Below are 18,468 nucleotides of genomic sequence, written 5' to 3' on the forward strand. Positions count from 1 at the left end.
TTGGAAACAAAGGAAATGGTCTTAAAGGACTCACATGCCAAAGTGCACACACGCTTGGTGGAGCTAGAGAAAAACTTTGCAACAAAAGTGGCTATAACTAACATGAAATTTCAAGATGAAGTCCAAGAAATGATGATAGAAGTCCAAGAAAACCCTAAGCACCCAGTTACCTTAGGATCATTACATGCATGACAACTCTTATAGCTTTAGCAACCAAATGTTTTATTTGTGCAAATAGCACTCCAAAGTGTATGGTAACTAAATCTCAATGTGTCTTTATCCTATGCACCTTTAATAGCAAAACACTTGAAGCAATAGATGCCCTTCCATGCTCGTAGGAGGAATATGATTTCATTTCCACCAAACATGTCACAATGGCAAAGGAGCTTATAACAACATAAGTGACTAAGAAAAAAGCTCTACATGACTGCTTGGTTACTTCTTTGAAACCCAACTATTTAGATAAAACACTAGAAGACCTAGACTATTTGGACCAATTAGCCGAGCCTCACTCACCATTCTTGCAAAAGCAGTTCACATAGTAAGCATAATGGGAAAGAGTTGGCTATCAATGCTAAATAGTGACATGCTATAAAGACTAATGAGTATGACCCAACCTATGTTGGGTAGCCAAGGAAAGGGAAAGGACAGCAATAGCTTGTTAGTAAACAGCTAAAAACAAATGAGGTGCCAATACATAACCTGCTTTAGAAGTGATTGGCATCAGTGGTGTTTTGTACAACAAATAGTAGTAAACCAGGACAACAACAAAGACAGAGGGCACAAGTCATTTGCGTCAGCTTGGTCCAGCAATCAACTTTATAGTTTGGCAGAATTACACCTTAATTGCATGTTAAGAGATTTCAAGCTTATAACACTTCCTGTATTCAAAGAGATTGCACAAGGTGGCCGTACATTCTTGTTGCTTGGTTCAGAACAAATTGTCATGCCTGCAAAACTGAAAATGAACCCTTGTATTTATCATGCATCTACCCAATTATCAAATGAACTGAATAGCCGAAAGACCAGCTCCATGTTATGATAAGTATCCTTCCCCATGCATCACATGCAACTCATGATTTCACAACAATCTCTGCTGCCAATACACCAGCTGCATACAGTTGCAGAGACTGACTGATATGCCACTGAGTGTGCTACACACACTATGGTTCGCCTGAGAGAAAGTTGCTGCTCAATCACCAAATCACATCTTGAAAAAGGGCACTACTTTAAGCAGCAAGTACCACATTCAAGCAACCAACTCCATAAAAATAGCCCAAAATGCAAGCTAACTAGTACAGCCAGGACTTGACATCTAATTACTAGGCAATACCTCACTATTCATGTTCACCTCTGCTTAAGGATGACCTGCCCTTATTAAATGGTCCTCAAGGGAAGATAATTCTCCTAGTCTAGATGTTGATACCATTAAGCCATAATGACTATTACTATCTAACATAGCTGCACTGCATCTGGCACCAGTACATCCAAAACAATACAATCTGATGCCCTTAAAAAATGGCCTTCCGAAGTCACCTTCCTTAAAATTGATATTCTAAAAATCACTTTCCTTAACCGATCCCCATATTACCCTGAAACTAAGCCAACAAGGTCAATAGCTACATCCCAAGCATGAGCTGAAAGCACTATATGCCTAACAACAGCCATAACGTGGAAAAAGGTCATCCCTATTGTTTGCTCTTTATTGTCTCCAACATACAGATATGAACACTCATTTAATTCCATCTGGTTGTGTATTAAAACACGTACAGTCACAGTGGCCGGAAAAAAAGCCTGGTGGCTTTCTCTATGCGGACATGCAGAAAGCTATGCTTAACCAACAGTTGATAGTGATCCATGACATTTAAATAATCAAAAATAGCAATGGACTAAATAATTACATCAGCCCTTAAGTCAAACCGTGGCTGAATTGAAAATCCAAGATTTTGATAGTGAAATAGTGGGCATGGTGGTAGCCACCACCACCGCTTCTCCACCATGCTGTACATGAGAATATTGGCAGTTAAGCCATCATAAAAGCAAATCAAGCCAGCCTGCCCAACAGAAAAGAAATGCTCTTGACCAGAAAAAGTAAGCTTGTGGAAAAGATGGTCAGGCATCCTCTCAGTTTCTGTACATACTTGGTTAGTAAGGTCTATCTTCCAAAACCTTATACTCCTTAGTTGTCCAAATTCTTCCACCCCTCCCACCAAAAGCAGCTGTTTCTTGAACTCTAACACATGGGGAGAAACTATTGATGCTGGTAATCTGACTTTCAGGTCACACCAGGATGCCTTTTTAATGTTATATGCTATCAAACCAATTGGCCAAATCGTAAGACAAATAAATAGCCCTTCATATACAGCACCAGCTATCACAGAAGCCCTTCTGTTAAAAGTTTCATTCATCTTCCATGTGTTGCTCTTTGATTCGTAGAATTGAGAAACCAGCTCCTGCCCATCCTGTGCAACAAGAATCCTGTAACCCTTCTCATCATCGTCCATAACCATACCAACAACAAAAGTATTTTCCATCTTCAACATGGGGGGAAGCTTCCTGTATGTCCTGTTGATAGGATTTGCGACAAACAATGGACGTTCTGGCCATTCATCCTCCTCTAAGCAAAGAAGACTGTCAACTGCAGCTAAAATGTTGAACTTCTTCAATGGCAAAACTGGACAAAAGTATGATAAGGGGACAAGATGCCATTTGTTCAACATTGGATTGTAAGCTGCAGCAACCTTAAGGTGTGAGAAGTCTAATGACATTATAAATAGCACCTCATGGAGGGCTGGCCGACGGCAGCTTTCCTGGAAACTGCGGGCCTGCAGATGAGTCTTCCACTTTGATGACACAGATTGGAACCGGAAAATGCACCAAAATGGAAGAAAAGTAAGAATTCGATCCAAAATGTGATCTGGCAAGTTTGACCACAGGTCTGGCTCTATAGCATTCCCTGCAAACTGCTTGTTGGAGGTTGTAGAGACATCTGGAGTATGGTCTGGTGTTGCCAGCTGGTTTCTCCAGAAAGCATCAGTCTTCTTATAATCTTCCTCTGTTGCCTTCCTACATACTGTTGTCTGATGCAGGCTGGCCTGATGGCTACAATTTCTCTCACTACTGATGTGAGGATTTATATGTTCAGATCTCTCACTCACTCTTATCTGCTGGGTGCAAGAAATAATAGTATCATGAAGGCAAACTCTTGATGCATCAAGACCTGGATCAGATACATTTGAGCCTGCTGTACTTGAAGCGCCAGCCTCATTACTATCACCATTGCCTAAAGGGAGTTCATGATGGCCTCTAGCACATTGAATTGGCACCAAGAGACTGCTGTCACAAACATCATTGACATCACTGATCATAGATCGGTCTCCAAATTTTCGCACCCAGCATAAGGTTGAATCATTGCCATCCTGAACACTGCCTTTAGGATCATCACCATTATCACCATCACGGCAAATCACTGGTTCACCTCTAAATGCTGGCACCATGTGCAAGGTGGAACAACCATCACCACGATCAAAAGGGCCCTCTCTTCCCACATGTCCTGATGACATAGACAGCATGCTATCATTTTGCACTCCCAGCGTCTCACCTCCATAAACAAAAAGGCCTTGTCCAGATGTGGTAGAGAGAATACTATCACTTTGCATCTCACCTCCATGACCAAAAAGGCCATGTCCTGACGCCAAAGACACAATGTTATCATCTTGCACTCCTAGCACCTGGCCTCCATGATCCAAAAGGTCATGACCTGCTCCTAGCGTCTCACCTCTGTGATTCAAACGGCCATGACCTGACACCATAGACAGAATGCTAACATTTCTTGGTCCTATAGTCCCACTTCCATGATCCAAGAGGCTGTATCCTGATGCCCTGGACAGAATGCTATCATGTTGCGCTCCTATCGTCCCACCTCCATGATCGAAAAGGCCACGTCCTGGTGCTGTAGAAAGAATGCTATCATTTTGCACTCCAATCGTTCCACTCCCATGATCCAAAACGCCCTGTCCTGACGCTCTAGACAGAATGCTATCATTTTGCACCTCTATCGTCCCACCTCCATGATCCAAAAGGCCAGGTCTTGGAGCCGTTGACAGAATGCCATCACTTTGCACTGCTATTGCAAGATCAGGGAACGCCAAAGCTTCATCGAGGCTTTCAGAGCCTGAACGCAGGCTGGACATATTCGCCTGCTGAACCTTCGCACGAGGAAACGCGCAACCTCAAAGAAAACACGCGATGGCGTCTGTGTGGGCCTGCAGCAAGTCATCCTGGCTTTTACCTTCGTCTGCTTCCTTCATCGACTAGGAACCCTAATTTGCCCAGACAGATGAGAAAGTTCATTCATCTTTATTGAGTGATTCAACTTATTGAGTCATTCATGTGAAACACGGTGGCCAATCACAAAGGATTGCTTTATACCACCAATCTGGGAGGCGAGCTGGTTACGTCAGCATGGGTGACTGGGTATCTTGATTTGCCTAAGTTCGATCCCCAGGACACAACTCATGGTATTGGAAGGGTCCTAGAATGGTACCTTAGGAAAAAACATACTATGGTCTGTTCTTCTATTCTATAGTGAGACTCCCATGCACACCGATATGGCGCTCATCTCTCTGAACCACTCGCATCACTTCATGCCACCACACCCACCCTACAAGTTCTCGCCCCGTTGCTCGGCATGCCTAAATGCCACTTATAAGTGGCTCGCTTTCTCTTTCATTGTCGCTCTCTTACTACGGGTATCGGCAGGAGCCGCAAAGGTGCGGTAATCAAATGAACGTGCTTACATTGCATGGCGGGACATGGGAGGTAGGACACAGTGACAAGGACCTCAAAGTGCAAATGCTCTTCTCTCTCTCTCTCTCTCTATATATATATGTATATATATGTATATATATATATACACACTACATTATTATTTGAGCTACAGGTTAGGGAAAGTGTCGAAGCACCACAGTGCTCCCGAACCTAGCTCCCAAACCAAACCAAAGTGACCATTTATGTCGCATGATTGGGGGGCAGAAAGAAGGAAATGTGGTCTCCTTCCACCACCTTCTCTTCTCCTCTCACTCTCTCTCACTCTCACAGGCAGGAGACATGAGGAGGCAGGCCAGCAAGCAAGCAGGTAGCAGGCAGCAGGTCAGTCCTCTCTCTCTCTCTCTCTCTCTCTCTCTCTCTCTCTCTCTCTCTCTCTCTCTCTCTCTCTCTCTCTCTCTCTCTCTCTCTCTCTCTCTCCACTGCGCTAGAATACTACAGGTCAATCCTCTCCACGCTACCCGTCATATCGTGTGTGTGTGTGTGTGTGTGTGTATATATATATATAACGTCTGCTATCAAAGAGAGAGATATATATATATACGATATGACCTCTCTCTCTGATGGTAGACATGAGAGAGAGAGAAGCGTTCTTCTCTCTCTCTGACGGTAGACATGAGAGAGAGAGAGAGGCGTTCTTCTCTCTCTCTCTCTCTCTCTCGTCTGCCATGAGAGAGATATATGAGCGAGATATGACTTCTACGGGGCAAAGTACCTGCCTGCTTCCTCTCGGCCGCCTACTTCTTCCTGGGTGCATGTGCTACCTGTGACATGCCGGAGACTACTGACGTGCCGCTTGTGACCGCCACCTGTTGTAAGAAGTTGGGAGGAATAGGGATTTAGTGTGTATTGCCATGTCACACTGACATTGGTATAAAAGGAGAGGACATGTAATTTTTTCAATAATCTTTTTGGTACATTAATACAATTACTGTCCTTCTCTCCCATCTTACTCACAGCTTCTATGGCTTCTCCCTCTTTCGTGTCTTTCTCTCTCCAAATCTAATCTTTCTCTCTCCTCGTCACTCCTCTTCTCTCTCTTCCTGCAGTCTTTCTCTCTCTTCTACAGTTTTCTCTCTCCCTAGTTCTCACTCTAACAAGTGGTATGAGAGCTTCTCAGGTTCTTGATCCAGTTAAGTCATATTTCATTTAGTTCCTCCTTTTCAGTCTCACAAATCCAAGAATTTCAGGTACACAAGTACAGACATGGCAGGCACCATTGGAGTGATCGATGGACATTTTCAAGAAGAAAATTGGCAACATTGAAGGCCAGTGGACATTAAGATAGGTACAACATTGAAAGACCACAGAGAAGACACCCTTATAACTATTGTTTTGTGGTGGATTTTCTTGCCATAATTCAATGTCAATTTGTACTTGTGTTTTCCACAGTGTGTTGACTATGGGTGTCAAATGCTCTAGTTGGGTCTCTCTCTCTTTCTCCTCTCTCTTCTCTCAACCCTTCTCTCTCTTTCAATCTGGTGGTGGTTGCAGTCATGGTCGTGGTCATGGTCATAGTCATCTCTTCTCTCAACCCTTCTCTCTCCCTCAATCTGGTGGTGGTGGTCATGGTAGTGGTGGTCGTAGTCATGGTCGTGGTCATGGTCGTAGTCGTGGTCGTGGTCATGGTCGTAGTCGTGGTCATGGTTGTCGTAGTCGTGGTTATGGTCGTGGTCGTGGTCATAGTCGTGGTCATAGTCGTAGTCGTAGTCATGGTCCTGGTTGTAGTCGTAGTCATAGTCGTAGTCGTGGTCGTGGTCGTGGTGGTCATGGTCATGGTCATGGTTGTGGTCGTGGTCGTGGTCATGGTGGTCATGGTCGTGGTGGTCATGGTCGTGGTCGTGGTCGTGGTCATAGTCGTGGTTGTGGTCGTAGTCGTGGTTGTGGTCATAGTCGTAACGTAGAAAAAGAGAGAGAGATGGAAGGAGAGGATAACAATTTAAGAAAGAAAAAAAGAGAAAGAGATGGAAGGAGAGGAGAACAATTTAAGAAAGAAAAAAAGAATGATAACAAAAAGAAATTGTTTGTCGTAATGTAGAAAAAATGGAAAACAATAAAGGTCTTGTTGTTCAAGATCGCGAGGCATATCTTAATCAGCGTGTCCCATGTCCTTGCTCTCAATGCAAGCTGGCAATTAGACGAAAACGTCGATTGTCTATAGAACATGTACGACGATTTGGCGAGTTTTAATCTGAGATCATTGATTAGGCAATTGCAGATTTTCAGCAAACGGTAAGAAAAGTTAATATCAATCATGCATTGTACTCGCAAGCTAATTGAATACCATATACAATAAGATTGGGTCTGGCTAGAAAATTTTCTATACAGGGAGATGACGCCTCGTCCCAAGGAGGAGTGCACCCTTTGCGGCCAATTTGAAGAGTTCGTGGTCATGCGATGGATGGAGTGCATGAGCCAATCCACCAATTGCAAGGCCAATCTATACCGTCAATGCCAGAGGAGACAGGCAGCCTTCCAGACCTACTTACAATCTTGGAGCCTGAGATAGAGGCAATGATCGACGCATTGATTCCCATGGATGTCAAGACTTCTAATCAGCTTAGAGAGGAAGCATCCATACCATTATATGATGGGTGTCGAGTATCTCGCGTGAAGACACTGCTTGCACTCTTAAGTGTGCAAGCAAAATACAGGTGGAGCGATGCGAGTGTGACGGAGTTGTTCAGGTACCTTGTACATACGCTTCGTTGATTTTTTTTCGGCACTATTATTAAAAACATTTGTGCTTTTTCAAGGTGTTTTATGATTTTTTTTAGGTTATTAAAATATCATATATTACCATCTGCAAATACCATGCCTGAGTCTCATGATGATGCACGACATGTTTTACGAAAGCTTGGCATGGACTACAATAACATCTATGCATGTATCAATGATTGCATACTGTTTTTAGGAGAATACGAGACTATGGAGACATGCATGTATCAATGCATGTATGCATACTGTTTTGAGGAGAATACGAGACTATGGAGACATGTCCAAAGTGTGGTGCTCATAGGTATCGACAGGACTTGCAAGGGCAAACCATCCCTCAAAAAGTTCTCAGACACTTTCCGCTTATTCCCCGCATAAACCACATGTTTCATACGTCCAGCATGGTGAGCTTGACAACGTGGCATGCGCAGAATAGGTCCATGGATGGAGTTCAATGAATATTTGCAGATTCACGCGTATGGAGCCACATTGACTCTACCTTCCCAGGCTTAGAGCCAAGGAATCCTCGGCTCAGTCTTACAATGGATGGCGTGAACCCATTCGGTCTGCACTCAACTTCTTACAATGTGTGGCCTATAGTCCTTGTCAACTACAATATCCCTCCATGGCTTTCTACGAAGAAATGACATCTCATCCTTAGCTTACTTGTGCCCGGCCGCTACAAAGTCAAAAATATGGACGTGTATCTTCGTCCATTAGTCAATGAGCTTAAGATTTTGTGGGAGGAGGGGGTCACTGTGAAAGATATGAGCAAGCACGATGGTCGATGGTCCGCCAATATTCGAGCCATTCTCATGTGGACGATGCATGACTTTCCGGGATTCGAAGAGTGCTTAGTTAAATAGGCTTCCGTTCTCTTTGGTAATATCTATATTTTATCTCGTTCAAGCTTGTATTCACTGGGTTTTGGTGTTGGAACATGTCTGGTTACCTGAGGTTATCATGCATGTCCATTGTGCGGGCCATAGCTAGACTCCCGAAGGTCACGAACCATGAAGAAGATGGTATATTAAGGACATGCCACCTTCTTACTAGAGGATTATGAACTCAGGGAAGGTTTTCTTGGACGACCTCCAACACGTATGAATGTCGCAAGCTGGTACAAGCTGAAAATGGTCCACGCGAAGTCACATCCAGAAAGAATGTGGTGGTTCTCAGTTTTCTACGAGTTGCCATATTGGACCCACTTACAGGTCAACCACTTGTTGGATCCCATGCATATTTTCAAGAATGTGGGCAGCTTGCTATGGGACCACATCACAGGAAAGAGAGACACTATAGGGGCATGAATGGATTTGAAGGAGGTAGGCAAGATGGAGGCGCTTTGGCCGTAGTCGAGTGCTGATGGTTGCGTGCAGCTACCTTGTGCTCCTTGGGTTTTATCCACCAAAGAAGAGCGCATTGTGAAGCAAGTAGTCAAATCTATCTGCACTCTGACGGGTATGATGCGTTCTCTCAGGTCTACATTTTCTAAAGACGACCAATTATCAGGGCTAAAATTCCATGACTGGCATAAGATATATCAGGTTTGTTACTACGAATGGGTTGTAATTGGCATGCGCATTTTGCTATTTGGAGTATAGCCATTGTTCATAATGCATTCTCATTTGTGGCAGTTTGTACTACCAATCGCAATCGCAGGATGCCTTACTCCAAAAATATGCGGGGCCATTTACTGGTTGTCGTCTTTGGTGCAATGGATCTCACAAAAGGAGATTAAGACATCCTCTATTGAATCCGCGAGGCAGGGAGCAGTGGAGACGGTCTGTCTCTTTGAGAAATACCTACCTACCAGCATGCTCACGATACAAATCCACCTTCTTGTGTATCTTGTAGATGAAGTGGAGATTGCTGGACCTGTTCATACACGATGGATGTTTTTCTTGGAGCGCTTCATGAAAACCCTGAAAGGCTTTGTGTGACAACGAGCTCGGCTAGAAGGTAGCATGGCTGAAGGTTGGTTGGTGTCTGAGGGTCTAGTGCATATTTCACAATGGCTACCAATGTTGGATCCAGACAACAAAATGCTATGGTCATCACTGAAGGACAATGATAGACTGACCGGAGATGTGGTGGTTGAAAATGGGATAGAAAAAGGAATGGATGCTACATTGAAGGAGAAGGTAAATCACTGTTCTATGTTGCACCATGCCTCTATGGAGATGTGGCTCGCCAAGTACCAGATCACTAGGCAAGATCGAGAGGAAGCGCGATCTGAATTTCGACGTAGTATACGTCATCGACCGATTCGATATCCCGAGGGCATGGAGGAGATGACGCGGTTCATGTCAACGCGATGGTTGAATGGAGCTTTGACCGCAGCGTCTTGCAAAGGGGTAGAGGTCTCAATGGAGGAGTGGAATTTCTCGAGAGGATATAGTCCAAAGGTGATGAGGTGTTTAAGATTTGTCATATCTATATTTTATATGCGACATCTAATTTGAGTGTTTTAATGTACAGTACAAAATACATAGTGCAGCATGGTCGCGCGGACGACATTTTCGCGTAGAGCGTATTGACAAAATGCGCTCCACAATGGACTATGGTATCATGGCAAGGTTTGAGTAGGAGAGCCGGCGACGAGCAATGGATCCAAACATGGTTATAGATGAGATGGAGTATTTTGAAAACTTGCAAAGTATTGTTACGATGGATTACCGTAGCTTCTCCACGATACTATTCAATGTGCAGTGGTTCAAAGTGGTACTTGAAGGAGCTTGAGCAACAGTTCAACGAGGTCCATTTGGATTTCTCAAAATAGATTCTGAAAAAAAATGGACGGATTTGCATGACACCTTTGTGTTACCGGCCCATTGTGAACAGGTGCATGAACTCATTTGTTTGTTAATTGTATTACGACATGGTACATGTCACAATAGTTTAAACTGTCTTATACTTGTTTGTAAACATGTAATCTTCTATCCAAACCCCCGACAACCTCAATGGTGGTATGTTATGCCTTCAGCTCCTCGAAGTGCGAGAGTATATGATCAAAGCGATGTTCCGAGCATAGATGAGGACAATATGCAAATAGAGGGGTCAATATTGCAAGGGGTGAAGGCTACTGAAAGCTTGGAGCCAGCATCGGCTAACAATGATGGAAATATAGGAGTCCAAGAATTCTTTGAGAACGAGGTGGACTCATCCTTTTGTGGTGACATGTCTATCGACCTTCTAGTGTATGTGGAGTTGTGTCAGGAGATTGACATGGGACCATAGGATACTTCATACTTGGAGCATCCACTTACTCAATTCGTTGACTAATCACTTATAAGGGTACATAAGATATGCATTTTAAGTGAGATCATTTTTTTAGGATTTATATTACCATGCTTTGTATGATTTAAATTGATTATGCTAATATCATTTTTTGTCTGTGCAGGTGACATTTTCAGGATGAGTCAAGGGATGAGCGATGAGGAGTTGCAGGATATCTTCATGCGCATGTCTCCGGATCAGATCGCAAGATTCAGAGACATGGCAGACCACGACCTGTCTCGGACATCGTCAGGCCACTCTACTAGATCTACTTCGGCACAATCATATGCTTTAGCTTCGAGCAGACGAGGTCGACGCTCCAGACTTGGGCTAGAGAGAGGGAGTGCTTCAGGGTCAAGGGATGCTGCAGAGATACGGAGACAGTGAGCCCACGGTCAGCACGGGATATAGGTGGAACTTCTCGCTCTCGTGGTGGTTCCAGGAGCGTGGCTCAGGCTCAGATGGATGCTGTGGAGGCACGAACGCGGTATCTCCGTCTCGTCGTTTTGCTAGAGTTGTGTTACCTCCAAGATTTGTCACACCTATGGGGACGTCTACTCTAGTTACTCCGGTCATCTGCAAGTGGCACCCCTATGGGTGCCACTCCGACAGTTATTACCCCGGTCGGTACACCGGATGCACAGGGGTCTCTTGGATATGCCCAGGAGCGTGGATGCAGGTGGGAGAGGACCCATCTTAGGCATATCCCAATGGGATATGCCTATTTAGTTGGTGATAGGTCAGGAACCATCATCATGGGAGGAGGGTGATGGCTCGCATGTGAGAGTTGTGCCAACAAGTTTTTCAACACAATGTCTTAAATCATTGGAAGAACATACCGGAGGGGAGCAAGGACTACATACTAGCATCCTTGCATGAGGAGTTTTTGATTCCAGCCTCAGTAGATAGATTTTCTACAGGCTGGATGATGGACTGCATGCATGCATATATGTCACACAGATGATCAGATGCACGCAAGGCACTCAAGAGTGGGGTTGCAAAGCCCGAGTGGCTAGACGCAGATGACTGGCACCGACTGAGGGAGGAGGCTACAGATTCTCGAGGATGTTGGAGTTAGTAGCTCGAGGCGGCGAGGGCACGACTAGAGGCCAGAGTGGTCCGTCATCTTGGGAGTAGCAGCCACAGGACATATCTGGAGGACTTTGTAAGTTTTTCTTTTGTTTTGCTTGTTTATTTTTTTACAATATCCTTGTACTGACAATCATGTTTCTAACAGTTAGTATTTTGTTTTCTTTGCAGCACTCCATTACAAATTGCAATCTGACCGGCCTTGAGACTCGATATGTAGAGAGGCACGGTCTCACTGCATTGATCGATTGATTGTATAGACACGGCGGCCCTGTAAGTCACTCATCTTTCTTGTTCGTAGTTACTATATTTAATTAGAATGCATTATTGTATGGTGGAATAATGTGTTGTTATTTCTTTTTTTGCAGAGTTCGTTTGATGCTCCTTTGTGGTGGGACGAGCTTTCAAATGGCGAGGATATGTAGCTCGCCCTTGGATCCCTGGAGCTCACACACCTTTCTTTTTTGGTCACCTGATCTGTGTAGACATTTTCTATGTAGTAGTGATATCTTGTCATGATTGTACCAGTCACTTTCATTATGCGATCATGTATTTATTTCATGTATCAGTGTTATGATTTCAGTATACTTTGTTTTTTTTACACGAGCATTGTACACAGTGCATAAACTATTTTGTATGGCCCAAATAAAGCACACAGTGCTATGTGGCAGGGCAGCTTGCCGCCCTGCCTCAAATTTTTTCTTTCCCTTTTACCATCGCTATTAGCGTCACAAATTTACTGCTCGCGTCATTATTGTCATCGCAGAGAGTTGGTATCAGTGTCGTTATTGGCGTCAGTATCAGCATCACAAATGCGACACTGATAACCGACTGTTCTATGGCGTCGCCAATAACGACGCTTTTTGCGACGACGGGGGTAAATTTTGTTATTTACATTTTTGTCGCTTTTAACGTCTGTATAAGGCCTATATCTTGTGTGAAAATCTATAAACTTGGGCCCTGTCACAAACTTTTTCGCTCTTAGATCCAGTAGCTGCACTACAACGCCAACCCTTTTGCGGGGATTAAATGGGGGGTCAAACGACCTCTGATTGACAAACCGAGACTTGCGTTGGATTCCTAACGTCGAAGTGCATCTGGGAAAACTCTAGCTCGATCATCCACCACTATTTGATTTTTCATGAAAATTAGCTCTTTATCGCCTCTTTGACACTTTTCGGCTCCAAAAATGGGCTCCATCGCTTCAAGAATGTGTCCAAATTGGATCCTAAACCTAGCTCTCACTTAAGCTAGTTGGCCAAGCTCGATTATGGTGGAAGCAATGGTGCAAAGATCAAGGTATCTCTGAAGCCGCTGTCTTTTGGGCTCAGCTGAAATACATTGTATGCGGAAGATACCTTCCACCAACCTACCAGACTTTGAAGATGAATGAATTCTTCAAGCTCAAGCAGGTGGAATTAACTGTGGAAGCTTACTACTCAAAGTTTGTAACCCTACTAAAATATGCGCCACCTATGGATATTGCACAGCAAGTATCCAAGTTTTTCCATGGCTTAAACACTCCTCTGAACCATCGTCTTGAAGAAATCGGTCCAACAAACTTGCAACATGCATTACTTCGAGAAAATCCAATCATCCAAGAACTTAAATCAAGAAATTGTAGTAAAGATGATTCCTGAGATCAGGATAAGAGATGCCATATGTGTGGAGAGATAGGGCACATTCGTAGGAGATGTCCCTGCCATCAATGCTTTCATTGTAATGAGCTAGGACACATCCAAGCAGACTGCCCTGATCTAAGTCTAGAAGACATTGAGCCTCCAAGGAAACGAAGCTACACAAGTGCAATCCATGGATATATAGAGGAATCAGATGAAGACAAAGACCTAGAACCTACAACACCTCTTCAGGATGATTAGAAATTCTAGAAATTTTGTTGACATGAAATACAACTTGTATTGGAATAAACTCTAGTCTTGTAACTATAGTTAACCTGAGTAATATGAGTTGCATTTATTTTGAGTCTAGAACTTGTAAATGATTAGAGATACTCTGGCAAGGAATGACAACTATAACTTGCAATGAATTTTCCTTAAGTCGTTCCTTCTCAACTAATATAGATTGGGTCTTGCCAAAATGACGAAGTTTGGGAGTATTCTTTAATACTAAAAGCAAAACCGATTGACCATGGACCTCAGTCTAGGTCTAAAAAGAGGACAATTCGACAACAAAGTTTCCACAATAAAGGACAACTTCGGTCTGCTGAAAGGATCCTAGGACAATTTGGTTTAAAGAAGAAAATATTGCCAAGGACGACCAGGAATCTTTTGACCACAGGTGATAAAGCTTCCCGTTGTTTTTATTGCAGGCAGTTAGGTCATTTCAAAAGGGAATGTCCAAAGTACCCTAAACACCATGCTCCGAGTGCCACAACATTGGACATAACTACGTCAATTGTCCCAAGAGAACTCGAAGAGAACTTGAGATGTAACTACAATAAATTTTCTCTTGTAATCTAGGCTTGGATATATCCAATACAATAAGTTGTGTTTCAAATGACCATACGCTTATCAGTGATTAGAATAGCACAGCAGACGCATGATGGGTCCTAATCCACATGCCTTTAGCCCCACTGATGCTTGTCTTCCCTAGTTCTTCCGAGATGAGGACATCTTGAGTTCTCTAAGGGGGAGAGGATGTAGCATTCCACACCCCTCTTTGCATAAATCCCCCCCTTTTAACTTGGAATAATGTAATATTTGTAAAATTATTTCCCCCCCAACCGTCGCTGTGAAGAGATGGCGGGGGGGAAGGGGGAAGGGCAACGTCAACGAGGGTGGAGGACAAGGCGTCGATGATGTGGAAGGAGATGACGTCAAGAAGAGACGTAGATGGAGATGATAATGATGGAGGGGGGAAGGCCACGTGGCCTACCCCCCCTGATTTCCCTCGACCAGCCGCCACGGCCACCTGGAACCCCACCGCCATGCACTGTCTAAGGTGGGTGGAGGGAGATACTAGCGACTCCACCTCCTCCCCACCCCCCAATTATAAACCCCCCCCTTAAGCAAATGGAGGAGGGGAATAGGAAGGGCCTCAACCTACTGTTGGCCGTGAGGGAGAGAGAGATAGGGAAAGGAAGGAGAGGGAGAGAGAGAGGAGAAGAGAAGGAGGAAAAGAAGAAGAGTGGGAGAGAGAAGAGAGAAGAGGAAAGGAGGAGAAGAAGAGAAGAAGAAGAAGAGAGGAAGAGAGGGAGAGAAGAAGAGAAGAAGAAAAGAAGAGAAGAAGAGAGGGAAAGAGAGAGGGAGAAGAAGAAGAAGAAGAAGAAGAGAGAGGGATAGGGAGAGGAAGAGAGAGGGAGAAGAAGAGGAGAAGAAGAAGGAGAAGGCCCCTCTGTAGAGGCTATCCACACGCATACCTTCTCTCTCATTGGCCGCGGACCGAAACCCCATTTTCGCATGTTTATCCCTCGATTGCAAGCTCATCTCACTCCTCAATTGGCCCCCGCTAATTGAAATACAAGACACGAAAGTATTGTGCAAAGTACAACTAAAAGAGAAGAGACCAGGGATGGCATCCAAGCAGAAGTTGTTGCACCTAGATGGCAATCTTGCAACGAAAGCTTCGAGTGAGGACATCTCTGCCCATCCAATTGTGGTACTACTAGTCGTAAGTAATATATTTTTGAATTAAAGAACTAGCTTTGATTTCCACATGAAGTGCATTAGGCCGTACTATACCGCGCGAGATTAGGCTAACTAAAAGGACAAAGTCCGTCACAAGCATTCGAGGATGAAGTCTGCGGAGTGCTTGTATCAAGAGAAGTTAATTACCCTAGTTGCTATGCGACAAAACCATGCATATCATAAGCGGCATATAGTATTTCTAAAGTATTAAGCATCAATAAATTCTTGATTACTCTATACCTAGGACAATATTGTTAAGGCTTGCAAATGCATGTAGGCAATACATGCATGGGGGAAGATTATATGCCACATGCATCGATGGTATACAAATTGATCTTGTATTAGAGTCTTGCTAATATCACGAACTATTAGTCATTGGGATCCCGAAGTTATGTAGCTAGTACAAACAACATTCATTAGGACTATAACTATGTTTATCAATCCTATTTGGATTGGAACACGGCTCCAGTCCCCAAAGGCAAGTAGAGAGCCCAAGGGATTAAGAAAATCGAGTCAAAAGGAAAGATCACTACTCCTTCAAAAGAAGGCTAGGTTATCGATCAATATAAGTGACTAATGGAACTTATGTCTTGTATAGTGTTAAAACCCCTAACAAATGCCTTAGCTGAAAGAAGGGTCTGTTGAATTGCTCTTGATCCCAAGGGGGAGAGCCAATATGCGATGGATAGTTACCAAAAGGACACCATTTCTTTTGTTGATTGATCGAATAACATTCTAAATGCTTTTGCATTAAACAAACGATTGTTAGAATGTGATCTGGATGATTATTCCAAGTGCTTGTGTTTGATGGTAAATACATGGCAAGGGTCAATTAATGACAAATTGCCATGGGAAATAAAGGAATGGTTTCTTGAAAGATGACATTAGGTTGATTGCCTTGATTGTGCATGTTTCCTGATTGGCTTAATTAAGGAAGGATATTTTGTGTGGGTGGATCATCTCCAAGGTTATGTTGTGTTTGAACCCGAGAGGGCACTGTTCGATTCACAGGCCAAAGGTCGAGTGGTGAAAAGGCCAACCACAGAAAGTGTGTCTCACTCCTAGGTCGCTTGGGGTCAGTGGAGCTCTGGAGACCCCTTGCGGGAGTTGTAGACTGCCGTGAGCCCAACATCTGGGGCATTGGAAGATCCTATTCTAGATACTAGATAGAAATTATGGTGTCATGTGATTTGGACCGGGTACTTCTATTGGATAGAAGGGATACATAATTCTCCTGTATGGGCAGGAGACAAAGATTAACTTGAATATAAATTAAGGAACTTGGTTATCAAAAGGTCTGATTGCTCTGTTTTCGTGTCTGTGTTGTAAATTATGCGAATGAACCCTATTCCCTAAAAGGCTTAATTAATGAAGCCAATTTTAAATGTTGCACATAAATGTGGTAGGACCTAATTAGAAAACTAAAGCTATCAAGGGAAGCAAGTGGGCAGAATCCCTAACACGTCCGTCCTGTGGTAGGGCGGTCCCAGAGAACTGGGAGGCTTCTCACAAGGATTTATCACCATTTGACTTTAGGTATTGTTAAGTTAGAACCCGATTCATTTCGTTTCAGGGGACTGGAATGGGACTATGCCCTACAGGCAGCAGAGAGGTGAGCGGCACATCCCTCTCATTTCCCATTATCTTTGAACGAAGTGCGGTATGGATCTGTTTTGTATTGGGAATCTCTGCATAAAGTAGGATGTCCAAAACCCCGATGCTAGAATGCTATTAGGAGATCTTGGCCCTAGGAACCTAGATTTTAGGTCGATCCTAGTGGGTTCAATTGTGGACGTTGTATTGCGAGGCAAAATCGAGAAACCCTAGGAAACAAACCTCATGGAATTCCATGGGAGTGCCGAGCGGCATCAGTTAGACTCATTTCCCAATGGAACACTAAAAGCGTGCCAAGACAGCCGATAGGCGGGCACATTACATGGCTGCTCATAAGAAGTGGCTAGTTTACCAAATGGATGCCAAATTATTATTCTTTTATGGTGACCTCAAGGAGGAGGTGTATGTGGCTCAACCACTAGGATTTGAGACCCCCCATTCTGAGAACAAATTTTGTAAGTTGGAGAAGGCATTGTATGGGCTGAAACAAGCCCCTAGAGCATTGAGTCAACAAATAGATAAATTCTTTCTAGGTTTGAATTTCAAAAGATGTGCCTCAGGTGCTAACTTCTATGTTTACAAGGATAGTGAAAAGTTTGTAGTGATTGTCGTATATGTAAATGACCTTCTTATTATAGGTGACTATGAAGATATGGTCCATTAGACTCAAAACGCTTTGAGCTTTGAGTTTGAAATGATAGACTTGGGCTTGTTGCACTATTGTTTGGGGACTAAACTCTACTTGGAAAAATCTTTCTCTTAAAAGAAGTATGTATGGGAGATCTTAAAAGTGTTTGGTATGATCGAGTGTAAGGAGATAGCTACACCTATGGAGTTCAATGTGCAATTATCCATTAAGGATACATAAGCACTAGTAGGCATTGGGAGGTGCATGAAGTTGGTTGTTGGTAGCCTCATTTACTTGTGTAACACTAGGCTAGATATCAGTTTTGATATTAGTCTTTGAGTAGGTTCTCAAACAAACCCTGAGAAAGTCATTTAGAAGCTGGGATGTAGGTGCTCAGATACTTGAAGGGAACTCTTGACTATGGTATCACATACAATTTCAGAAGTACTCTTATGGAAAATTGTGACTTAGATTGGATAGGTGACAATGATTCCAATAAATCAATTTCTAAATGTTGTTTCTCTTTAGGTTCAAGAATTTTCCCATGAATTAGTAAAAGAAGCAACCAATTGTGGCATTGTCTTCTATTGAAGCAGAGTACAAGGTATCTTGCTTTGTTGCATGTGAAGTAGCATGGTTAAGGAGGCTCTTATGGCATATGGGAGTACA

General features: G+C 43.5%; 1 protein-coding gene across 1 annotated transcript; it reads right to left on the bottom strand.

Annotated features, from left to right (window-relative positions):
- Nucleotides 1–1,376: 1,376 nt before the first annotated feature.
- On the bottom strand, nucleotides 1,377–4,399 carry LOC148009860 (uncharacterized). Its single transcript, XM_087673164.1, has one exon. The coding sequence runs from the start codon at nucleotides 4,191–4,193 to the stop codon at nucleotides 1,890–1,892; it is 2,304 nt and encodes a 767-aa protein (XP_087529290.1). The 5' UTR covers nucleotides 4,194–4,399; the 3' UTR covers nucleotides 1,377–1,889.
- Nucleotides 4,400–18,468: the final 14,069 nt, after the last annotated feature.

The sequence above is a fragment of the Lygodium microphyllum genome, chromosome 30 (assembly GCF_053477565.2).
Source record: "Lygodium microphyllum isolate KBCC chromosome 30, Lygodium_microphyllum_v1.1.10, whole genome shotgun sequence".
Lineage (NCBI taxonomy): Eukaryota > Viridiplantae > Streptophyta > Polypodiopsida > Schizaeales > Lygodiaceae > Lygodium > Lygodium microphyllum.